This window comes from Dipodomys ordii, unplaced genomic scaffold (genome assembly GCF_000151885.1).
Source record: "Dipodomys ordii isolate 6190 unplaced genomic scaffold, Dord_2.0 Scaffold17, whole genome shotgun sequence".
Taxonomy (NCBI): domain Eukaryota; kingdom Metazoa; phylum Chordata; class Mammalia; order Rodentia; family Heteromyidae; genus Dipodomys; species Dipodomys ordii.
In genome coordinates, this window is record NW_012267233.1 from 14007183 (window position 1) to 14033051 (window position 25869).

The 25869-nt window shown below is 41.2% G+C and overlaps 2 protein-coding genes across 3 annotated transcripts; both read left to right on the top strand.

Annotated features, from left to right (window-relative positions):
- The first annotated feature begins 102 nt into the window (after window positions 1-102).
- Window positions 103-16907, top strand: Mterf3 (mitochondrial transcription termination factor 3). 2 transcript variants are annotated; one of them, XM_013012584.1, is made up of 8 exons: window positions 103-326; window positions 4081-4420; window positions 5147-5299; window positions 9045-9234; window positions 11558-11705; window positions 12065-12136; window positions 13181-13342; window positions 16697-16843. In XM_013012584.1, the coding sequence occupies exons 2-8, from the start codon at window positions 4096-4098 to the stop codon at window positions 16748-16750; spliced, it is 1104 nt and encodes a 367-aa protein (XP_012868038.1). In that variant the 5' UTR covers window positions 103-326; window positions 4081-4095; the 3' UTR covers window positions 16751-16843. The 2 variants fall into 2 exon arrangements, with proteins under 2 accessions (XP_012868038.1, XP_012868037.1); XM_013012583.1 differs by having other exon boundaries at window positions 187-326; window positions 16639-16907.
- Window positions 16908-18983: 2076 nt separating this feature from the next.
- LOC105982750 (cytochrome b-c1 complex subunit 7) lies at window positions 18984-22998 on the top strand. Its single transcript, XM_013012422.1, has 4 exons — window positions 18984-19048; window positions 21395-21466; window positions 21725-21891; window positions 22811-22998. The coding sequence occupies exons 1-4, from the start codon at window positions 19030-19032 to the stop codon at window positions 22886-22888; spliced, it is 336 nt and encodes a 111-aa protein (XP_012867876.1). The 5' UTR covers window positions 18984-19029; the 3' UTR covers window positions 22889-22998.
- The last annotated feature ends 2871 nt before the right edge of the window (window positions 22999-25869 follow it).

Sequence of the window (25869 nt, forward strand, 5' to 3'; positions counted from 1 at the left end):
ATGCCATCGGTCTCTCCGATTTGGTCTTAGAAGTGGGGGCCTTTCTGAGCACCCGCCGAGCCTTCAGACTCCGACGCAGTTATGTTCAGGGACGGGGCGGTGGGAAGGAAGGTTTCCGCGGTCAACGGCTAGCTCTTCCCCGGACTCACAGCTCGCTCCCCCCCCCCGCACAGTTGCCACATGGTACCGTCCACTCCGTGCGCAGCCCACGTGGGCCGCGGAGCCCGGCAGCGCCGGGTCAGACCCGCGCGTAGCTGGAGTCCGGGGGCGCGCGGCTCCCGGCTTCGGGAGTCTGGAGGCCACCGCGGAACCCAAGGCCGCACACGGTAAGGGTGGAGCCTCCCCGGAGCGCGAGGGCTGCGGCCCGAACGGGGCCGCCCCGACTAGGAGGTCCTGTGGCCGGGTCCCGGGCGGAGGGGGGTCGGTGATGGGTTGTGTTGTGCGCCTTCCCCAAGCCGCGGGGTGACGGCGCGGGGGGCTCCGTCGCCCGTCCGGAGGGACGCGGGCGGAGGCCCGCGCGTCGGCCGGCTTCCTGCGGAAGTTGGGTTTGGGGAGCTCCAACGGCCTCGGCGGGGACGGCGCGGTTTCCGCGGCCCCTGCGGGGCGCCGCCGCCGCGCCAGCCGCTCCGTCCTCGCCCCGAGGTCGTCTGTGTGCGGCGGAAACTTGGGCCTGCCCTCCATTTGGAGTGTTTATTCCTAACGAAATGCCGCGCGTACAGTTGGGAAGCGGCATACCGTGTTAAACGGACAATGGATCTCTTTTTTGTGGTTTGGATTCAGGGCCTCACTAGGTAGACGAGGCTGGACTCGAACCAGCGACGCTTCGTGACTCCGTTTCTTCGGACTCGAGTTGCCCAGGATGTTTACCCTTTTTTGTTTTGTTTTTATCAACCTGACTTGTTTAGACTAGTGATGTGATCATGTAAAGATAGCGCACTTGTAAATAAAAACGAAAGGATAAACGTTATTGTTCTTTTCAAAGTCTGGTGGGGTTTACAAGGGAATCAACCAGAGTACATTTGGGGATTCAGAAGTTTGCTCTGAGGCAGAATGAGATGCTTAGCCAAACTTTGGGATCTACAAATGGTGGGCATTGTGGCACACAGCCTGTCATCCTAATCTCTGGAGGCTGAGACAGGAGGATCCTTAAAATGAAAAAAAAAAAAAAGTTAGGCGCTGATACGGGCCTGAAAATCATTTTACTGTATCCCTAACCTTTACAGCAAGCACTATTTTGGAGCTTTGAATGATAAGATCACTGTTGACACTGAGATGACTCTACAGCACCACAAAAAATAAGTTACTTGAAGAATAGTTATACTGAGCCACTGTCATGAGCTAGACCTTGTGCTAGAGGAGCACAAGCAACATCTTGTTAGGTAGCAGCATAACTGAAGTCTTCTGGCTCCCAGTTTAATGCCGTGATGGGCTTCAGGGCAGAGCCAAGTTGGTATGGGAAAAAAAACAAAACAAAAAAACACCTGACAGGTCAGTGGAAGCTCATTTCCTACCAAATTTTAACAGATACTATCAATACCAGAAGATTACTTTTGAACACTTAACTTCCTTTCTAAGGTTATTTGAAAGTGAGACTTCCTCTTTTATAAATCTCTTTTCAGTAGACTTTCCAGGTAACAAATCTCGCAGAGATTAGACCTCAAATATGCAGTCTAATTCAGAGCATTAAAATAAGCTACCTTCCACTATGTAGAAAAAAATCAAAAGTTGCATACAATTAGTGGACAGAATTGGTGACATTTGGGGCTGGGAAGGTGGCTCAGTGGTAGAGTGCTTGCCTTGCATGCATGAGGCCCTGGGTTGGATTCCTCAGCACCACATAAGCAAAAAGAAAAAAGCCGGAAGTGGTGCTGTGGCTCAACTGGTAGAGTGCTGGCCTTGAGCTGAAGAGCTGAGGGACAGCACCCAGGCCCAGAGTTCAGACCCCACAACCGGACCCAAAAAAAAAGAAAGAAAGAACTAATGGCATTTGACCATCTAGTAGTAATAGTAATAATAATGACTCATTGTTAAGTATTTCTTATTCACTTGTCTCCATACTGTGTTGTATGTAGATTATTTAGTGTAAGCTAATATACATCAAATTTGCTTAATTAGTTGGCCTAATGTAAAATTGATAGTTCAAAAGCTAAAAGTGGCAACAACCTTTCTTCTTAAGCAAAAAACAATGCCTGGCACTGGTGACTCATGTCTTTAATCCTAAACTAATCAGGAGGCTGAGATTGAAGAATCAAAAGCCATCCTGGGCAAGAAATTCCTGAAGACTTTTACTTCCAAAAAGCTGGAAGTAGGGGCTGGGAAGGTGGCTCAGTGGTAGAGCGCTTGCCTTGCATGCATGAGCCCTGGGTTCGATTCCTCAGCACAACATAAGCAAAAAAAGAAAAAAGCCAGAAGTGGCGCTGTGGTTCAAGAGGTAGAGCGCTAGCCTTGAGCTGAAAAGCTGAGGGACAGCGCCCAGGCCCAGAGTTAAGGCCCCACGACCAGACCCAAAAAAAAAAAAGCCGGAAGTAGAGCAATGGCACAAGTGGTATAACACTAGCCTTGAGCAAAAAGCTCAGAGACAGCACCTAGGCCCTAAGTTCAAGCTCAGGACACCAGTATGTATGTGTATGTTATATTTAATATATGTATTTACATATTTATATGTGTGAATATTTACATACCCATGTATAAGTATATTTTTGGTAAAATGATGTATTTATGCATTACTGCTCTTATTTCTTTCTGACACTTGGTTTTGTTGCTTTGTTGAGACAGGAGTCTCATGTAGCCCAGGCTGGCCTTGAATTTGGGATCTTCCTGCTTTGCATCCTAAGCAGTAAGGTTATATGTATGCACCACCAGTCCTGGCTTTCTAGCTGTTTTGACCTTTCACTTTTGAAGGCTGTTATTTTTCTTGTTCCGTACAATGAAACAGGATTTGGCAAAACTAGTTCTGTTCAATTCTGTCTTGAAGAATAGTATTCTATCTGAAATAGCAGTGATCTCTGAGGATAAAATAAGAAACAACCTTCAGTGTTTTATATAGCTTTACTAATATTATGATCCATTTAGAACAATGATTTTCTGTTTATTTTGTGACTATACAGAGTTGTATTTGAATTAATTCAATATTTGTTTTTTTTTTCTCTGTTGTTCTTGCGACAGGGTCTTACTGTGTAACCAGGCTAACCTTGAACTCATTTGTTTGTTTTCTTTTACCAGGCCTGGGGCTTGAAGTCAAGGCCTAGGCACTGAAGGCTAGCACCCTACCAACTTGAGCCACAGCTTCACTTCTGGGTTGTTAACTTTCCTGCCCAGGCTGGCTTCAAACTGAGATGGTCAGGTCTCAGCTTCCTGTCTTGTCTAAAAGGGGAGACTAGTCGAAAAGCACTCTTGGTCCTGCCTCAGTCTCTGGAGTGCTGAGATTCTACCAAAATTTCTTTCAAACCAAATTCCAAAAACATTTCATTCCATCACTGTATTTTCTATTGAAGTAATGAAACTATCAGGTGTAAACTATGGTGGAGAATGCCTACAATTCCAGCACTTAGAGGCTGGGGCAGGAGGATTGAGAATTGAGGGCCAATCTGTGCTACATAGTGAAACTGCCTTAAACAAACAAACAAAAGAATCATGTGAACTAAATTATTAGTTCATCTGGACTTTGAACATTTACAGATTTTTGGCTTAAATGTTTTTTTCTTTTTTTTTTTTTGGTCAGTCGTGGGCTTGAACTCTGGGCTTGGGCACTGTCCCTGCGCTCTTCAGCTCAAGGCGAGCACTCTAGCACTCGAGCCACAGCACCATTTCCAAATGTTTTTCTTACACCAATGATCTACTTTGTTTTTTAATTATAAAAGCATATCTTTATGTTTTCCAATTCAGAAGTTACTGCTTTCATTTTTGTCATTGCCTTTGTAGCTTTTCCTATATGAGACACATCTCACTAATTTAGTTATAAAAATTTATTTAAGCTCCTTTCATTTAAAAAAAATTCCAGTTTATCCTTTGTTTGAATACTGCTTTCAACATTTAAATAATTGAATTTCTCTTTTGATGGTTACATTTTTCTCTTTGTAGGCTACTTTCAGAAAAATGGCCCTTTCAGCCCAGCAGATATTCAGATGGTTCAACTCAATTAAATTGAGTAGCTTCATTAACACTGTACAACTCACAAAACATTTTCCGGGACCAGGGAGAACCCTGTCACAGGGCTTTTGTGTTCCAGCTCAGATGTCCTCTGATAATTGCTTTCTCCAGTGGGGATTTAAGACATACAAGACTTCCTCCTTGTGGAATAGTTCCCAACCTATTAACTCCAGCAGGCCAGACAGCAGGCCTGCTCAAGACACGCTACCTCCTTCAGTGAATGAAACGCCAGAGAAGATACCCAATTTTGATTCTGAACTAGCCCTAGAAGGTAATGCTAAACTTCTGGAAAAGTCCCCTTTGCCCACTTTAGGGTATAAAAGGTTACCTGTTTCTATTCTGATAGCCCATTATAGGTCTTATTTTGTGTCGGCCAAGAAAATAAACAATGCCAGTTTTTCCATTTACACACGTATGCATGCTAGTACTAAGGCCTGAACTTAAGGCCTTGCTTTTGCTCAGCTTTTTCACTCATGGCTCACTTTACCACTGGAGCTGTGCCTTCACTTCCAGCTTTTTGCTGGTTAACTAGACATAAAAGTCTCTCAAGTTTGTTTGCCTGGACTAGCTTTGAACCAAGATCCTTAGATATCAGCCTCCTTGGTAGTACCTGTGGTAGCCTCAGTCTCTTAAAAGAAAATGTGCTTGAAGATCAGTTGACTTTTAACATTTTTACCTGTTAATGAAAAGTGAAGGAAAAGAGTCCCTCCACCAGGTATGGTGGCACATTCCCTGTAGTTCTTGCTCTTAGGATGCTGAGGTGGGAGAAAAAAGGAGTTTTGTGCCTTAAAAGTTACCCCCAAATTTTCTTACCCTGGAGAAACAGTAATAAGGTGTAAGGCAGAATATTTGGATTTCTTAAATGTTTAATGATAAAATGATCCCAGTATTTAACCAGTGAAATAGGAAACTAGGAAAGAGCTGATCTATGTAGAATACTTGTAGGTTTGTACATTACTGTGCTAACTTGGCTTTGTTTTTTTCTGCTGTCTCTAAGAACTGGATGACTTGCCTCCATGGTCTCCACTGCAGCCAATTTCTGAGGAGGAGGCTATTCAGATTACTGTATGCCCTCCATTGCCTCTAGCTTCATACACACTTCAAGACTACGTAGATCATTCTGAGACTCTGCAGAAGTTAGTGCTGCTAGGTAAGTTTCCAACCTACAGGTACATTGCTTCTTCATTTACTTTTTGGCAGTACTCAGATCTGAACTCAGAGCCTTCGGCTTCCTAGGCAGACAGTTAACAACTTGAACCACTCCCTTAAAAGTGTTTCTTGAGGAACTCTTGGTTTATTTTTTTCCCCTTTTTAAATTAACATTTTAATCTGATCAAAGGCAGAGTATTTTTGGATTTCTTAAATATTTAATTATGAAATGATCCCAGTATTTACCCATGAGCAAAAAAGTCTAGTGTTGTGTCCAGGCCTCCAGTAGAAAATTGTATTGCCTGCTCTGTCCCATTTAACTCTACATCCCCACTTTCATCATTCCATTTATACTTGACCCCCCTGGGCTCTGTTCCTGAGCTTTTTTGCTTGTTGCCAACATTCTACCACTTGAACGACAGCTTCATTTCAGCTTTTTGGTGATTAATTGGAAATGAAAGTCTCATGGACTTTCCTCCTGGGCTGGCTTCAAACCACAATCCTCAGATTTCATCCTCCTGGGTAGCTAGTCTTACTGACATCAGCTGCTTGCATGCACCCAGACTTTTGGTCTTGAGGCCATCCTTGATTGATCGGGAGATGAATCACTTCACCTCAGCTAGTTTAACATATTTCTGTATGTTTCTCAAGTCTTGTAGTATCAACCTTCATCTAGGGGCTCATTTATTACTGACCACTGTGGGTAACTTCTGACTTGATAATCTTATCCACTATATTGGCCCTGAAAATCTATGTTATGTTAGTGCTCTTTCTATAATGTAAATGTGACTTAACTTAAAAGTTCCTCAAAGCCTTTCCAAGCCTCAATGTTCTTCCTGCTTTCCTCCCCCTTATCTTTCCATCTTCATTACCTGCTACATGTTCCTTGGCCAACCTGAGAACTTAGCTCAGAGTTCCAGCAGCTTCTGAAATGTTTTCTTTGACTTTGCAGACAGGATCTCCCTCTTTGCTCCCATTTTCTTCCTGGCTTACTTGGATCTTAGCACTAATAAGAGTGAATGATAATTATTCACCTGTCCCTATGCTTAATTACCTAGAGGTTACCAAAGTATGTAGAGAATGGCCTTTGTTCTCAAGAAGCTGCAGATGTTCAGAAACATCGAAGCTCACATATTTAAGGCCATAGCTGGTTGTAGAGTTCATTTTATTGGCTCATTTTATTGGCTCTGGGTTTCATCACCAACACAATAAACAAACAAAACAAAACAAAAAGAAAAACAACTGAAGTGCCAGGATGAAAAGTAAAGTGGGAAGTTCCTAATAGAAGATGCAGATAAAGTTTTCCATGAGTCAACCTAAGTGTCCATTAGTTAAGGAACAGATGAACCAAAGTGCTACAAATTTACAATTCCTTCCCCAAAAAGGAGATCTTGTTATTCACATCAGCATAAATGAACCCGAAGGACATTATGCTAAGTGAAATAAGACAGATGTTGGAAGACCTATAGATCATGATCTCCCTGTAATATATTAGAACTAAGAATTACAAACTCACAGAAGCAGAAGATCAAATGGTTGGGAAAGGATTAGGAGCAAGAAAAGGAGGACATGGGAAAATGTTGGACAAAGGCACAAAGTTTCAATTAGATACATGTTCTGAAAAGTACAGTGCAGTATGATGACTATAATTAATAATCATATACTGATACTTGGAAAGTGCTAAGTGTAGTTTTGGTGATTGTTTTTTAATTTTTTTATTTTTTTTATTTTTTTCACCGTGTTGGAGTTTGAACTCAGAACCTTGCGCTTGTGTGGCTTGCTTGCTCAGCTGGTGTTCTACTACTTGAGACATGCCTGCAACCTAGCTTTTTGCTGGTTATTTTAGAGATGCAGTCTAGCAGACTTTTCTGTTCTGGCTGACCTCCACTGTGATCTTTGAGGTCTCCACCTCCTGATTAGCTAGGGTTACAGGTATAAGTCACCAGCTCCTGACTTACTAAGAGTAGATTTTAATGTTCTCACCACAAGAAATGAAATGTATAGTGATACACATTAGTTATATTGATTTAGTTATTACATATGGTGCATGAATCAAAACATGTTATACCCCCAAATATATATAGTTTCAAAAAGCTGTTCTGTAAGTTCAGAGGTGAGAGGGGACATTTGCTGAGGGCCAGAGAACCACTCACCTTTTCTTCAGAATAATTTTCTTGGTTTATGGGAAGTACCCTGGGTGAGGCAAGATAACTCTTAAGACATGACCCCTGCCTTTAAATAATTTATAGTGTATGTAGAGCTTTGGAATATATTCCATCCTTCCACTATAGCGGAAGGACCAAATATATTCTATGACAAACATAGAAGAACCATGGCTTGTCAATGTTTTTGAAAATTTGCTTGGCAGATGTTTTCTGCTTTTCTCTGCTTGTTCTATATCTCAGGAGGCCAATCCCTGGGCCCAGGGGCTCTGATGCCAGCTGGCTTCTAGGAAGGTTCAGCCAGTGGGAGGAACCTGCAGGGGAGGAGGCTAGGAAGCCAGGTGGGGCTGTTCCCCATGTCTCCCTTCTCTAGGTCCTGTAACTGTCCCTCCATGACAACAGGTCTGCAGGAGCATCCTGTCTTTAATAGTTTCAGGCTCACTCTGGGCTCTGGTTAACACTCTGGCCTCCCTGTGTGTGGTGCCCTATTTGTTCCCTTAACTCTGCTTGTGCCACTGTACTGAGTTCCTCCCTTACAATTCTTTCTGTTTGAGCTTTCCAAGGAAATGTATTTGTTGCCTACCAGACCCTGACTGATAAATATATATAACCGTAAATGAAGACAATAGTCATAGTAATATTTGTAGCCCAAAAGCTGATCTTGTACTGGTTAGATGGTATAGTGTTCAGTTTGTGTATCCCAGTGCTTAGCCCAGGGCCAAGCAGGCATTCAGTGACCGTGTTTTCAGGTTAATGAAATCATGAGTGAGCCCAGCTGAGTTGACTGAACCCTGTGCTCTCCTGATGAGATTCTGCTCTCCTGGGGCTGTTAGAACACAGCTCCTCAGGGTCTCTGCTTGAGCATAGTTAGGGTGTGACAGCTTATGCAGAGCAAGGCCCTAGAACACATATAAGCTGTTATTGCTAGTTAAATGTGAAGTCTGAAACTTTAATTGTCTTTTATTTATCATCGATTTTTGGAACTTGTTTCTATTTTATCAATCTTTTAATTAGGCTTATTTTTCTATTAATAGTTTTTCTATTAATTGTTTTAACTTATATAAGAATAACATCTAGTTGTTAAGAGTATAAATATTGCAAGAGATAAACCTCTTTTCCTCTCCCAGTTTTCAAAGATAACCACTATGAGTTGAGTTGTTAAATAACTTTCCAAACCTTTTTCTAAATGTATATGATAGAGAAAGCCATACATAGGTTTTGTATTTTTTGTGGTTCACAGTTTTCAAATTACATAAGCGTATTCCGAGGGATGAACCCTGCAGAATACTTACATTATCCAAGAAGCTATAGACAAGAGGTGATGGCCTGGTGTCCTTATGGTTTAGTGAATTTGTCTTTGGGGAAACTTAGACTCAGATGCCCTTGTTTTCCTGTATACTTGTCTTCAGAATAAATGTATAATGCATTTGTTTCTAATCCTGTAACCAGTATAATTTAAAAATATTTAAATCTCCTATTTCAGTTCTTTGAATAGACTGTTGATGAGTCATTCTTGTGCTTATCTATTTGAAACTCATGGCTGAATAATAAATTATCTTAACACTGTATTTCTAATTTTTGGAGGAGTGGATTTGTCCAAGATAGAAAAACATCCAGATGCAGCCAACCTCCTCCTAAGACTGGATTTTGAAAAAGACATTAAGCAAATACTACTTTTTCTCAAGGATTTGGGTTTGGAGGATAACCAATTGGGAGCATTCCTAAGTAAAAATTATGCCATTTTCTCTGAGGACCTTGAAAATCTTAAGACCAGGTAGGGCTTTTCAATAATTCTCATATAACCTAAGAAGTAGTGGGAAGATATATGGATGTGAGAAATGTGTAAGTCTGTTGCATGGGGAACTCTGGGATGATGAGCATTAATTGTTAATTGTTAGTATTGTTACAAATCTCTCATCTGAGTTAAATGTAACAGTGCTTTTAGTGATTTATCCATTACAATTTTATCGTTTCAACTTATTGCTGAGTCAGTAAACTGTTTTGTGTCATAAACTTGAGTATATTTTTTCTAAACGCTTCTATTAACAAAAAGCTGAATTATCTTGAATAATTTTGAACACATGACATTTAGTGTTTCTCTTTTTTGTTTTTTTAAGCTTAAGCTTAGACTGGCCTTAAACTCTTCATCCTTACATGTGCTTAGATTGAAACCACGAACCGAGATTGAAAACATGCACCACCACTGGTGACTTTGCTGTCCATTTTTTTTGGTGGTACTACAATTGAACTCAGGGCCTTGCACTTGCTAAGCAGGTGTAATACTACTGAACCATGCCTCCAGCCTTTACTGTGCTAGTTATTTTTGACATAAGATCTTGCCTGGTGCTGAATGCACTTGGATACCTACTTTATGTAAGGTGATAGACACATACTACAACATCTAGCTCTTTCTTGAGAAAGAGTTTCATGAACTTTTCTGCCCCGGCTTTCCTTGAATTGTGATCCTCCCAATCTTAGCCTCCCACATTGCGGTGGTTATATAAGTATGATACACCAGTAGCTCAGCTTGTGTGTGTGTGTGTGTGTGTGTGTGTGTCAGTGTGCCAGTCCTGGGGCTTGAACTCAGACCTGGGTAGTTTATTGGACATAAGAGTCTCAGGGACTTTCCTGCTGGGACTGGCTTTGAACCATGATCCTCAGATCTCAGCCTCCTGAGTAGCAAGGATTATAGTTGTGAGCCACTGGCACCTACCTTTGTATCTAATTTTTGATGATAAGACACTAACATTCTCTTGGCAAAATAGTGTATAATTTGCTTACTTAATTGGCTATTGTGGTTGTTGTTTCTTTAAAAAAAATTTTTTTTACTTAAATAGTTCTTTGTAAATATCTTCGTACTTCCTTCAACATTCAAAGAAATGCTAACTTTGTGAGAAGCTGTACAATGAGATAGTAGTCTCGTGAGAATGATTTTGCTAGTTAGTAAGAAATAAGACAAAGTGGGAATAAGACAAAGCTTCTGTCCTTTAGGTTTTTTTTCTTTTAATTCATCATACCCCTTCCTCTAACTAACACTGCTCTATTTTGCTGGGTTCACTATGTGAGAACACTATGCTGTGTTCCATATTACTCAAATTAGAAAAACTAGTATTAACTTTGGCTTCTCCTCTTTGGGATCACATCTGATAAATCACCCCAGGCCATCAGCTCTATCTTTCTATCTCCCAGACCAGCCAGTGTCTTTGTCTTCGTCTCCACTTGGAATACCCCACCCCAGGTCCCGTCAGTTCACACCTAGATCATGGCAGTAGCCTCCTAGCTGTCTGTCTGCTCTTAAGTCCCTACTGTGTTGTCCACACTAGTGTTGAGCCTCTCGACATCTCAGAGAGCTTTACAGTTTTCGAACCTTCATAATCTTATGCCTTTTCCCCTTTTTTTTTTTTCTGAGTTGGGGAAAAGAAAGAAAAACAGCTTTCCTTTCTTACATTGATCCTTACATTCAAAGCGTTGAGCCAGGTCTCAGACATGAAAGACTTGCTGTCTTCTATCATGAGACTCATAGGCAGGTGTCATATAGACAATCACAGTACAGGGGAGAGAAAGTTATTCTAGGAAACTCATCCAGCTTTTTCCTTCTGGCTGCCAGGAATTTCCTCACGATTCCCAAACCATCTTGCCCTGATTGCTCCAAGATTTCTTCCAGGAAGCTTAAGTAAAGCAGTTAGGCATTATTTTAGAAGCTACATTATGATCATCACTGTCTCTGGGAAGCAGAGAGGTTCAGTAATTTATCCAAGATTGTACACAGCGTGAGTGGCAGAACTGGGACTCAAACCCAGTTCATCTAGCTCCATAGTCCTTGCTACTACACCATAGTATCCCCCTACATGTAACTCTGAAGAAAACTTAAAAAGTGAATTTAGACCTTAAACTTGCTCAAGACCACATATGCTCCTAACAACTGAGGAATATTCCAAATTTGGGCTGTAAAATAGTGTTTTTATCCTTTTTTACTTATCTTTTCTGATTTAAGAGCCTTATTATTTTTAAAAAATAATTCTTTTGGAAAATAGCATGCCATGAGTAAATGTTTATGTATATATTTTTATTTCTTACTAATGTGTATTATTCCCTAGGGTGGCTTATCTACAATCAAAAAATTTCAGTAAGGCAGATATTACACAGATGGTCAGAAATGCACCATTTTTGCTGAGTTTTTCAGTGGAAAGATTGGACAATAGATTGGGATTTTTCCAGAAAGAACTTGAACTCAGTGTAAAAAAGGTAAAAAAAAAAAAAAAAGGAAAAGAAAGAAAAAAAGAAAAATAACATTTCAATATCTAATACTTTTAGTGACTGTTAAATAACATGTTCTTAATACCTAGCCCATAAGAATCCCATAAATTCCTGATAATTTTTGTACAAAAGTGAATTACTCTGCAAGGTTAAAATAAAGCTACATCATTCAGTAATCTTATCACATTGCTTAAGTTTGGTTTTCAATGTTTGTTTTTTATATATTCCCAGGCTTTTTCTCTGGACATCCTTTGAACTTTAGCCTTATATTGTTTTGTTTTGTTTTTTTCAAATACTGTTAAATGTGTGTGTACAGTAATAATAGATTGTTTTGCTTCTAATTGTAGACTAGAGATCTGATTGTTCGTCTACCAAGACTACTGACTGGGAGTCTAGAGCCTATAAAAGAAAATATGAAGGTAGGACAGCCTCAAGCATTTGAGAAGTCCATTTCTTTCTTTATGTGTTTAAGTTCTTTGGAGAGAATAGATGTTGCTATTAGTCTTGTTAAAGAAAACTAGGCTTCTAAAGACAGCCAAAGCCAAGTGTCGGTGGCTCATGTCAGTAATCCTAGGTACTCAGGAGGCTGAGATCTGAGGATCATGGTTCAGTCAGCCCAGGCAGGTAAGTCCATGAGACTCCTATCTCCAGTTAACTACCAAAAAGCTGGAAATAGCACTGTAGCTTAAAGTGGTAGAGCTCTAGCCTTGAACACAAAAATTCAGGGGCAGCACCGAGGCCCTGAGTTCAAGCCCCAGGACCAAACCAAAGAGGCAGGGTAAGGAGAAGCCAAGACGAACTAGTTAATATACAAAGTGGCAGTGATATTTGAAATTATTAATGTAAAGCCTGGTCTCTGAGGTGCTAAAATGTTTCATATTCAGTCATTAAGGAAATTGTTAGTGACCAACCAACCACCTACCCAAATACTCTTTGGAGAGCTGAGAATCTAGTGTAGGTGACAACAGTGGCTTGGTAGAGGGGATGTGATGTGGGAGTGTGTCATGGGTAAGATGTTGAAAATACATAGAAGGCTTTCCCCAAATGGGCTAATTTTGTCATCTGACTCTGGAATCTTGACATAGTTTCTCAATAACATATATGTAGCTATGCTTGGAAACAAAGTTCAAAAGCACTTGGAAAGCTTTAACACTCATCTGCTTGTAGTCCTCACAAACAACCTACCCAGGTCTCCCTTACATCATTATCCCATCTAAGATTCATGTTGCTCCTTCAAGGGACCATCATGGTCACTGTGCTGTGTCATCCTTAGGAGAGAATTGGCAGTTCAGTTGCACCCAGAAGCAGGAAGGCACGCTCTCTTGAGGACATTGATAGTGCTACTCCCAGATTTTTTTAATGTCATTATTTTCCATTTAAAAAAATATGTCAATTTGTTTCCTGGTATATTACCAAAATAGCTATTTTTATTCCTGACTTACAGAAAATTTATTTTCTTCTAGGTATATCGTCTTGAACTTGGTTTCAAACATAATGAAATTCAACACATGGTCACCAGAATCCCAAAGATGCTAACTGCAAATAAAAGGAAGCTTACGCAGACCTTTGATTATGTGCACAATGTGATGAGCATCCCCCATCATATCATTGTCAAGTTCCCACAGGTACTACGTATACCCCAGCTCTCGTGATAGTGCCCTTGCCCCACATGTGGGCTGCCCTCCACATGCAAAGTGGGGGCACTTATGTGACTGTCACAACTGTGTGAAGAAAGTAAATATAAAGTGATTTACTTGTCCAGAGTTACTGATTTAACAGGTGGCAAAAACCAGACAATTAAATAAACCCAGGCTCTTTATCAAGACACCCTGCCACTCTAGCAGTGATGTCAATCAGTAAAAGAATGAGTGGCATTTACCAGAAGGAAAGAAATCTTCCAAGTAGAGGAAACTATGAGCTAACAAATATACCATAGTCATAGCTGGCAAGCCCAACTGTAGAATGGGCTTGAGATTTTCCAGCTTCTTGAACTCTATTATTGAAAATGAAACAAGATAGAAAGATTATTAGTAAGAAAATATATCGATAAACTGAGGGACCCAACAGATATTTTAAATTTTTGCAAGGATTTTGAAACTGCATGCATGCTAAGAAGCTTAACTTTCTCATAGATATAGTTCTGGTTAGCATATATAACATACAATAAATTTTAAACTGGGAAAGAACTATCACACAAGAAAAGATCATGAAAGCCAGGGCCAGTGGCTCACACCTGTAATCCTAGCTACTCAGGAGGCTGAGATCTGAGGATCACGGTTCAAAGCCAGCCCGGGCAAAAAAGCCCATGAGACTCTTATCTCCAATAAACCACTAGAAAACCAGAAGTGGTGCTGTGGTTCAAGCGGTAGAGTGCTCACCTTGAGCTGAAGAGCGCAGGGTTAGCGCTCAGGCCCAGAGTTCAAGCACCACGACTGACCAAAAAAAAAAAAAAAATCATGAAAGGTAAGGAAAATAAAAGCAGTTTCAGGATAATGACCAGGAGGAAATCACTAGTCTAAAGGAGGAGGCTATATTTAGGTTCCCTAAAACCTTGTTGCCTTAACCTTCCCATTAGAGTTTTTGTGAAGGCAAAGCTGGGCTCAGCTCACCTTAGGATAAGAAAATGAGTAATTATTGGGAGTAATTTGGGAGTGTTTTTGAAAGGAAACCCAATCTAAGCTGTGACTTTTGAACCTGAAATAGCATACAGTTCTCTTATGATAATGTAACCTTGACATATGGTGTGGCAGCACTGCAAGTTCCAGAGCAGACAATCTACAGAGTGATACCTGCCTCAAAAATAAAAACATGAGGGGCTGGGAAGGTGGCTCAGTGGTAGAGCGCTTGCCTTGCATGCCTGAGGCCCTGGGTTCGATTCCTCAGCACCACATAAGCAAAAAGAAAAAAGCCAGAAGTGGCGCTGTGGCTCAAGTGGTAGAGTGCTAGCCTTGAGCTGAAGAGCTGAGGGACAGCGCCCAGGCCCAGAGTTCAGGCCCCACGACCGGACCCCCCCCCAAAAAAAAAAAATTCATGAATTCATTACATAGTAACCTCAGACCACTGGAGAAGTAAACACAGTATCTGGTCATAAACTATATAAATGCTTTAAAGTATTGTTAAATTTAGGTCTTTTTTTTTTAATTTCCTGGTTTTTGAGCTGTACTTTAAAAGACAAACAACAAAAGACATCTGAAGCTTCTTATACCATTAATAGTAATGATGTGGTAAGGGACATTTAGTTACCAAGAGCGTCATTTGTGTTTTTGCAGAGACATAAAAAAGAGTCATTTTGTCCCCAAAGCATATTGATTCCATTTTTTAATTAGTACCTTGTATTTTTTTGGCCACTGTTGTCAAAGCAAGTTTGTTTTCAGCAGTTATTTTTCATTGTCCCTTCCAAGTGAACTATTACTACTTTGTTTCCTTTGTACACCAGGAAAAAGGCCTAGAGCTTACAGTGTCCTGCACTGAGTTCTTCTGTCCAAGCCTGGATCCTCACCATCAGTGGGACACCTGCTTACCACAAACATCCCTCCCCTCACCCTCCAGCATCTTGCCCTCAGCCTCTGGAGTTTGGCTCTGGCCACACTTCTGCCAGACCTCCAGGCCTTCGGATCCTTTGTAAAGTTTTCACCTCTCACCTGGCTTTTTGCAAGTTTTATTGCTACCTAACAGGATCAACTTCATGGCTTCACTGTTTGCTTCTCGTTGGGGAGCAGCAGGAATTCTTTAAAGGAAATTTCACAGATTTGCAATCTTACTATTTTTTTTCTGACATGGACATTGGTTCTCAAATTTGGCACATAATCAGAATCATCTAGGAAGCTTCATAAAGCAGGTTTCTAAGCCCCTACTCTTAGTATCTGATGAGATAGGTTGGAGATGAGGCCTGAGATTTGTTCTAACACATTCCCTTCTGTCTCTGGGGTAGTCTGTTTTCTTTGCCCATCATGTAACTTTTAATTCCTTTCTAACTGTTCTAATTGATTTTTTTTGTTTTTTTTAATAATTTTTTTCTTGAGCTTAAGTGATTAATAAATTTCACAAATTTATGTGAAACACATTGTAACCTTCACCAGGTAAATTGCTATTATCATGGTCTTTAATGTTTGTGAATTCTTTTTTTTTTTAATTGTGAAAATACCGTACAGAGGGGTTAAATTACACGGGCAAGATAATGAGTACATTTCTCATCAAGCATTGTTGCCTCCTCCTTTGCTTCCCCTTCCCATCCCTTCCCATCGCCCCCCCCCTTCTCCTGCCTCCCCACAAAGTTGTAAAGTTCTTTTTTTTGACATAATGATTTGTACATATCATTGTTGCAATGGGTCTGCCTGTATCCCTATTTAATGTTTTTGCTCTCATGCAATTGTTTCTAACATATTTATAAGATGATTTCTTTGTTGCTTGGTATGTCCCTCCCCCACAGAATAACCCCTGCTTTCACTGTTTGTGAATTCTATGAGCTTTGACAAGACAACTATTTCTCCCACCTAATTGCTTTTTGAGTTCTTTTTTAAATCATAATGTTGTTATTTGGTTTTTGAGAGAGGGTTTTGCCCTATAGCCCAAGCTGGACTTCATCTCTCAATCTTTCTGCCTCAGCTTGCTGAGTGCTGATATTGCATGCATATACTACAACACCTGTCCTATCTTTTAATAATATTTACTGCTATTCTGGGGATCAATCTAGGATCTCACACATAATGAGCATGTACTATATTATTAACCTACACCCCAGTCTGTTTCCTCATAACTTTTTTTTTTACAGAAACTTAAGATTTGAATTTTTCAACATGAATCATGGTTCTATTTGTTAACGTCTTAAAATATTTAGCCAAGTAATTTTTTAGTACTTTATCTTTTATTGTATAGCTTTCTTAAATTTATTTTTAACAAAATCTTCATTTTTCTTTTCTAGGTATTTAATACACGGTTGTTTAAAATTAAAGAAAGACATCTGTTTCTTGTCTATTTAGGAAGAGCACAGTATGATCCACAAAAACCTAACTACATCTCTTTGGACAAATTAGTATCTATTCCTGATAAAATATTTTGTGAAGAACTTGCCAAAGCTTCAGTAAAGGACTTTGAAAAATTCATTAAAACTCTTTAGTTTTTGATGAATGCTAAAATGAAGTATTGTAAAGTACATATATGTATATATAAATAAATTTATTTTTAAAGTAACTGTCTTAGGTCTCAACTGATATTAGAAATAATTTATTGGTATTGTATATTTGGGTCTATACATTCTTTCTTGTAAGTTCCTTCTGACTCAATTCTTGTTAGACTCAACCATAACCGTTCTATTCAGGAAAAAGAGAACTGAAATAAAAGCAAGCTTAGAGAAAGAGCTTAGGAGCAGATGCTTTGCTATTCCTGTGAAGGTTCAAGAGGGTCTTTCTTCTTCTTGAATTCACAGACTTTTTAGATTTTATACCATAAAATACAAGTTTCTGGAGCATAATACATCATATCAGCCACTACTTGGTTCTCAAAACACATTGTTTTGGACTATGCATAGTGTTGTATTCCTGAGCTATATGTGTTGTATTCCTATGTTCTGGTATTCACAGTTGTCCATAAATAGCCACTGAAAATCAGGAAAGAGAAAGGATAGGGAGAAAAAGTTTGAGGCAATGAGATTTAATAACATTTAATAACACTTTGGCTTACTACCAGCAAGCAGATTTATAGTAAGAATTGACATTTTCTCCCAAGGGAGAAAATGATTTTAATCTCTTGAGTCTTTGCTTCTTTGTAATATGGGGCATCACTTGAGTCATCTGCCTTACAATCACCAGGTTGTGGTACACTGGTAGTTCCCAGTGAACCAAACCTAGAATTTATACTCTTGAGAATACCCCAGTGACTCTGAGCCAATCTAAACTGGCCCCTGAGACATTCTGAAGCAGAGGTTAACAAGCATTTGCACATGGGGCTTGTCCTCTTGGGAACTTTTTCTTGGAGACCTAAGCCATATTTAAAGAAGCCCAATTACTGAAGAAAGTAGGTGAAGTGGAAGATTCCTGGCCAAACTCCAGCTGGTCCTGTCATACCAACTGAATGCCAGACATATGAGAAGTTTTTAATATTTTATTAACTTGTTCAACCTAACCTTCCAACTAAAATGGCTTGATGTAGATCTTTAGCTAGAGAAACTGAAAACCAGCGAGGTTGTCTTTCCCAGATGCACCATGTGACATACAGTCCTAGATTAAGGAAGCCTGAGTTGGTACCTAGATTCTTCTAGTTATACCCTTCACACTTTACTGACCCTGAATGAGGTTCAACTTTCACTTTACAGTGGAGAACATCACGATAATTAGACTATAGTTGTGCAATTAAGTGAGAAAACTGTGGGTCCTCCATCTCTGGAAATTACATGTTCAACCCTCCAAGAGGGATGGAAAAATTTTTTTTTTTTTAATGAAAGAGCCCACCTGTAATCCTAGCTACTCAGAAAGCTGAGATCTGAGGATCACAGTTCAAAACCAGGCAGGGCAAGAAAGTCCCTGGGCCTCCAATTAATCACCAGAAAACCCGAAGTGGCGCTGTGGCTCAAGTGGTAGCCTTGAGCTGAAGAACCCAGGCAGAGTTCAGGCCCCATGACTGACAAAAAACAAACAAAAATAAAAACAAAAAACCCACCTATGTTGCTATTGAACATGTGCATTTTGTTGTCGTTCCTTATGTAACAATACTTGCAAGTATTTAGGTATCGAAATTAGGTACTGAATTTGTATCAGGTATTGAAACTAATCTAGAGAGGCTAACAGTGTAGGCTCAAGCAGTACAGAGCCTGGCTCGAGAGTGCCAAGCCTTGAGCTCAAACCCCAGGACTGCCAGTCACCAAGTGGAGATGATTAGCAAGAACAGAGATGTGTGTAGGTTTCACTTAAAAACGACATCATTTTATATAAAGAACTTAAGCATCCGAAGATAACCCCCTGGGTCCTAGAACCAATCCTCCGGTCCTATACGCATTACCTGGCTCTTTCTGCTCCATTAATACTGCCCACACTCTTAACTACTAAGTAACATAACCTAGACCAGCGCTCGTGTGTGTGTGTGTGTGTGTGTGTGTGTGTGTTCGTGCATACATTTTCCCCCCATTATATCACTAGCCCCTTGCAAATACTCCGTTTGCTGCCCTCTAGTGGAGAGACAAAGCAGATTGCTCGCGTGGGCCGTGAGAACTGCGCCTGCGCATACCGCCTCCGGCGCGTCGCGACGCCAGGCGCCTGCGCCTTGGGCCCGGCGCCCTCTAGGACTTACCCAGCAGGCCTCGCTTCGTTCTCGGGTCACCATGGCGGGCAGGTCGGCTGGTAAGTGGCCGGGCCCCTCTGCTCCGTGACGAGCTTCGCGGCGTTCGACCTCGCTCCTCCTCTGTTCTGAGTGGCCGGGGGGGTCTGCGCACACGGGACAGGGCAGGCCCGCGTGTGGCTGCCTGCGGGTGTGAGGAATGGGGTGAGGCCTGGGGGTGGTGGCGGTGCGGGGGGCTCCGCGTCCCGCCGCGTCCCCGCCGCGCCCTCCCCGCGGCCTTCGAGGCGTTCCGGGCGGGGAGACAGCGGGGGAACGGCTGCCGCTGAGTGAAGCGCCGGCCTCCGCGCGTGAGGCCCGAGGAGGCCGGCCTGGGGCCCCCCTGCCCTCGCGCGCGCCTCGCCCGGGCCGCTGCGCAGGCTTGGGGCGAAGCCCCTTGAGTTCCCGTCCTGGGCGCCCTGGAGCCCTGAGCCCTCCGGGGCGCTTGGGGGGGTTTGCGTTTACTGGGGGCCTGAGGACTCACACGCAGGGGTGGAGGGGATGTGCACTTCAGATAGTGTCAGGCCCCCCCCCCCATACACACACTCATCCCACCCCCGTGCTCTCGGGCAGCGGAATTTGGACTCGCTTTTGTCTTTGTAATTAAATACTGTTGCCATTCTGCCCTGCTTCAGAAATGGTGAAACTGTCAAGGAACATCAGTGAATTGAGTTGTGAAAGTGCGTAAGACTTGTTCAAGAATGTATTCCGTGGGTGGTGCCCCACGCGGGGTAACCCGGTAGTTAAGGCTGAATCAAGCGGATGTCAAGGTAAAGGTCACCTACACTACCCTAGTCAGACTCTGTCTTAAAAAAAAAAAAAGGACTAGAGCTTCAACTCAGGGCCTGGGTGCTGTCCCTGATCGTCTTTGTGCTCAAGGCTAGCACTCTACCACTTGAGCCACAGTGCCACTTCCAGCTTTTTCTGAGTAGTTTATTGGAGATAAAACAATCTCAGACTTTCCTGCCTGGGCTGGCTTGGAAAAGCAGATCCTCAGATCTCAGTCTCCTGAGTAGCTAGGATAACAGGGGTGAGCCGGCGGTGCCTGGCCATGATAATTCACTGTTATTGCTAACTTCTCTACAGCTTTATTACAAATAAACCTAGTAAATATGGGTAAAGCAAACAGGACAGTGCCTGGCACACTGAAATGTTTAGTGAACGATAACCATGATCATTATCACTTGCCAGTATGTTTACAACAAGTATGTTTGGAGACAGTTAACTATATTTTTAGATAGTTGACTGATATTTTTACCTAGAAATAATTTTATACATGGTTTTATTTCCAAGGAGAGTTTCCAAAGTCGTGTATAGTGTATTAAGGAGTTTGTGGTTGAAGTGAAAGGGCAGTTTGATTTTCTTCTTTGGTAAGGGGCTAGCCCTAGATGTTGGTGTGTGTGTGTGTGTGTGTGTGTGTGTGTGTGTGTGTGTGTGTGTGTGTGCTGTTAAATTTATTACTTTTTGAGACAGTGTCTCAAATCCTCACAATCCTCTTGCCTCAGCTTCCTCAGTGCTAGAATTACAAGTGTATGCTCTACCACACTCAGCCTCTTTAGTTTTCATGTTCATAGTCTCTAAAGAGTTTTCATGTTCAAATTCATTATGTGTTCACATACTCATTCCCTTAATGGAAAGTTAGCTGCAAAGAAGATAACCAGATGCAATAATAATAATACATATAAGAGAGTGGGGGTTTGTAGCCCTGCCACCCATCCTGAAATCCAGCCCTCTTTTCATGTACCTCCTCTTCCTTTGAAAAGAACAGTGTAATTGTAATTTATTTCTGCAACTACAAATTGTAGAAATGTTCTGGGCTCCTTTCCCATCCCCAGTTCTGCAGGGATATTAGGGATTGGCTTGTTAAGCCTTAGGGAGGCTGACCTGCAGTAGTTGTACCTAACGATCTTTTTATATATTTGCTGTTTGAGCTTACCCTCTTCTCCCATGATGTGCCATATATTTTATCTAGTCATTTTTTATCATAGATAAAGCAAAGAACTCTTACCTATACTGTAGAGAATATGATTTATTTTTTTGGTCATGGGGCTTGAACTCTGGGCCTGGGCAATGTCCCTCAGCTCTTCAGCTCAAGGTGAGGCCTCTACCACTTGAGCCCCAGCGCCACTTCCGGTTTTCTAATGGTTTATTGGAGATAAGAGTCTCACAGACTTTTCCTGCCTGGGATGGCTTTGAACCATGATCCTCAGATCTCAGCCTCCTGAGTTACTAGGATTACAGGTGTGAGCCACTAGTGCCTGACTGAGAGTATGAATTTTTAATAGGACATTCCTTCTTGTATTTGCATGAAGATAGCTATAAGAGTACTGGTTGCTTATGTTCATAGAAATTAACAATGCAATAATTACCAGTTTCAGCCTCTGGATGGTGGCTGGATGGTGTTCGAAAATGGTATTACAGTGCTGCAGGATTCAACAAACTGGGTAAGTTCACTCCTGTTTCCTTTTTCTTTTTATAAGAGGTTTATTATTTTAAAAAATACTTTGAGAAAGCAATGATTTATAGTAGCAGGACATCCTTATTTTCCTCTCAACTCCTTTGGGTTTCCATTGTACCTAGTGATTTGGACTCTCAGTATTTCACCCATGTCCTGAGTTATAACTCATAAGGGTATTTTGCTCATTAGGGAAAAAATACTTCCTTTTTATTCTTTTTTTGATAGATTTATTTTTCTGTCTCAGGGTTAATGCGAGATGATACCATACAAGAGACTGAAGATGTAAAAGAAGCCATAAGAAGGCTTCCTGAGAAACTTTATAATGACAGGATGTTTCGGATCAAGAGAGCTCTGGACCTGAACATGAGGCAGCAGATCTTGCCTAAGGAGCAGTGGACAAAATATGAAGAGGTAGAACAGCTTTAGTGTAATTGACATTGGTGACAGGAGTATAAGATAAGTGTATTGATTCCCACTGCATTAGCACTCTCAACATGATGTCACATAACTGTCCTGACCACAGCCTGCTAAGCTTAGTGGAGCAAGTATTAGCCCCAGTTTAGAGAAAAACACACTGAGACTTAGAAATAGAGTGACTTCCAAAGTCAGAAGGAAAATCTCCTGTGATAGACCAGGTGCTCTCCTTCCCAGGGCGTTCTCCCTCTTCACTCTCTCTCAGCTCAGATGACATTTAGCATTCAAGTCCACTGAGTGGTCCCTCCAGGTCCAAAAAAGGACTTTTTACCCCTGAACTATGCTGGAACTAGGGAAAAGCCTACAGACCATCATCCTTTCTTTTTTCTCTTTCTTTTTTTCTTCCCTTTTGTAACCTATCAGAGCAACCTGTAATATCTTTGTGGACTTTTACATCTTAAAAAGCAAATAGTGTCTGGGTAAGGTAGCACGTGCCTATAGTCTAAGCTACTTCTATTCAAGGCCAACCTAGACAAAAAGTTGAGACCCATACCAATAAACTGGCATGGTGATGTGTGCCTGTGATCCCAGGCACAGGGAGGCCATGGTTAGGAAAATCAAGGAATGAGGCTAGCTCCAGGCAAAAGGGCAAGCCCCTACTTGAAAAATAACTAAAGCAATAAAGGGCTAAACAAGGTTCAAGTGGTAGAGCACCTGTTTAGCAGGCTCAAGACCTTGTGTTCAAACCGTAGTATTGGCTAAATAAATAAAGACATAGTTATCAGTCTGGTTGAGAATTTATTTTCTTATGTTGGAAATAAAAAGTAATTGTGGGTTTCATTTGTTGAGACCTATCAAGTGTTTGGGATATATCAGAATACAAACATAGGATATAATTCTTTTAATTTATTTATAGGATAAATTCTACCTTGAACCATACCTGAAGGAGGTTATTCGGGAAAAAAAAGAGAGAGAAGAATGGGAAAACAAGTAATCACGAAGTTGGAACCTGTGAATGCAGTTGTGCTCAGAGAATCTATGAAGTAAATTAAATCTGAAACATACAATTTAAGAATATTTAAATAAATATAATCATCGATGGAACTTTTGAATTCTAAACCTTCTTCTGATGACTCCTGAATTCACTTTTGTCACAGTTCTTTCCAAACCCTCTTATCTGTTTGTTCCAGTACTGAGGCTTGAACTCAGAGCCAGGGTGCTCTCACATAGCTTTTTCACTCATAGCTGACAATCTACCTCTTCTTCCAGTTTTTTTCTGTTTAATTGGAGATAGTCTCACAGGCTTTCCTTCCTGAGCTGGCTTCAAACCTCTTGATCCTCAGATCTCACCTGTTGAGTACCTAGGATTACATGTGTAAGTCATTGACTCCTGGCTTCTTTCCAAACTTTTTTTTTGGGGGGGGGGGAGTGGTCATACAGCTCAAGGTGAGCGCTCTACCACTTGAGCCACAGCGCCATTTCCGGTTTTCTGGTTGTTAATTGGAGATCAGCGGCACAGACTTTCCTGCCCTGGCTGGCTTTGAACTGCAATCCTGAGATCTCAGCTTCCTGAGTAGCTAGGACTACAGACGTGAGCCACCGGCACCTGGCTTCCAAACTTCTAAGATAACATTTAGTGCTTAAGTATACCTTGAAGATCAGAAGCTACTTTCATCTTTTGCTTATTGGTTGGATAATTTCTCAATCTTACAATTTTTATAAGCCAAGCAAAGTCACCTTTAGATTGTGCCTTCATAGGTTACTGATATATTTGGAAACTGCATCAAGGCCTGACTTATAGGAGTGGGATGGGGCAAGAAATGAGTGCCAATGACTGTTTTTCCTAAAGTGAACAGCATGCAAACAGGACTGGTTGTCAGCCTCAGAAAGGACTAGCATTGCACAGTGTTCTGTAGCTACTGTTATGGGTAGTGGCAATGTCAGACTGTCCTATGCAGTGCAATATCAGGATCTTACCTGAAAGGACCGGAAGGGACCATTCCTTCCCTTGCTTGTCAGGACCATCCTCCCAGTAGACATATTTGCATATTACCATTTAAAAAGGAATTATGCATATATCCTTATATGGGCAAAACAAATGATACTTCAAAGTTTTAAGTATCATCATCTTTAAAAGCTTTAAGATTGTAAGCTAATTTAAAAAATATAAACTACTGGGCTGGGAAGGTGGCTCAGTGGTAGAGTGCTTGCCTGAGGCCCTGGGTTCGATTCCTCAGCACCACATAAGCAGAAAAAGCCGCAAGTGGTGCTGTGGCTCAAGTGGTAGAGTGCTAGCCTTGAGCTGAAGACTGAGGGACAGCACCCAGGCCCAGAATTCAGGCCTCACAACCGGCAAAAAAAAAAAAAAAAAAAAAAAAAATATATATATATATATATATATATATATACACACTACTAATTCAGTAATACTATTATTTTTACTCCTAAATTCTGAAGTGCTTTTGGTACAAGTGAGATCTGGGCTCACGGTGAGCAGGCAGGAGTGGTAGGCCCTAAGGTGCAGTACAAGATGACAGAATATGAGAAGTTTCGTCTTATGTTTAAAATTCATCAAAATACACAAGTCTATTTGGCATCTTTTCCACAGAACAATGCTGAAATAATACATTTGACTTTTGCAACATAATCGCAGAGTACCTTTTAAAAGTTTTGCTAAAATATTAGCCCTTTTGCAGGTCACCATTAGCTGAAGCCTGTAAACCTAGCTACTCAGGAGACAGATCTGAGGATCACAGTTCAAAGCCAGCATGGGCAGGAAAGTCTGAGATTCTTATCTCCAGTTAACCTTCAAAAAGTTAGTAGTAGATCTGTGACTCTAGTAGAGCACTAGCCCTGAGCACAAAAGTTCAGGGACAGCACCCAGGCACTGACTGCCTCAAGACTAACATGTGCACCTGCATATTCACACACACATAACACACAGCCTCTCCTCTGCTACTTAGACTATAGTTTGAAATATCTCTCCTGGGGCTGGGAAGGTGGCTCAGTGGTAGAGTGCTTGCCTTGTATGCATTAGGCCCTGGGTTTGATTCCACATAATAAGCAGAAAAAGCCAAAGTGGCGCTGTAGCTCAAGTGGTAGAGTGCTAGCCTTGAGCTGAAGAGCTCAGGGATAGCACCCAGGCTCAGAGTTTAAGCCCCATGACCGACCAAAAAAAAAAGTTCTGAAAATTAGGGAACTTGAGATGTATATGGGTGATAGAATGTTTGCCTAGCATGTACAAGGCCCTGGGTTCCGTCCTTAGTACTCTCTTAGTTCTCTCTTTTTGGGGGAGAGGGAGGAATCAGGAATTTATATTTTTATATTTTCGTTATCTTTAGTTGTACAAAGGAGTTGCCATTCCAACAAGGCATCGTATAAATATATTGCATCTTGATTGATTTCACCCTTTTCATCATTCTATATCCTTACCAACTCTACCCCTACCCTCAATTTTCTTAATTTTGTAGGATATGCATTGAATTTTATGGCTGTATTCTCTGTCTATTCCCTGTCCCTTAATCTCACCTCCTTTTCAAGTCCATTTCCTGGTGTTTATTGTATTGGACTGTGTGCCTTTCTGAGGGATTGCACTGTTGGAATGTCCCCCTGAATATCCTATACTTCAATTAATACATTTGTGTCCTTAGTTCTCTTTTATCTAGCCTAAGATAGGTCCTCTTGATAATGATTTTGCTCCAGTGAAAAGCGGTTTAGTGCCTTAGACATTCAAAGGGAATACTAAGGGTACAACAGAGCTGACCGGCTGAAGTATAACAGGAAGAGGAGACTTCAGGATCCACCTGCTCATACTAGAAAGTGTGACATTGCAATCGGGAGCGTCTTACAGCCAAGCTGCCTAGTTCACCTTTGCTTGATTACTTGGTTATAAATGAAAACAAATATGAACAAGTACGGTTTTCTTTTTTTCTTTTTTCTTTTTTTTTGGTCGGTCACAGGGCCTGAACTCTGGGC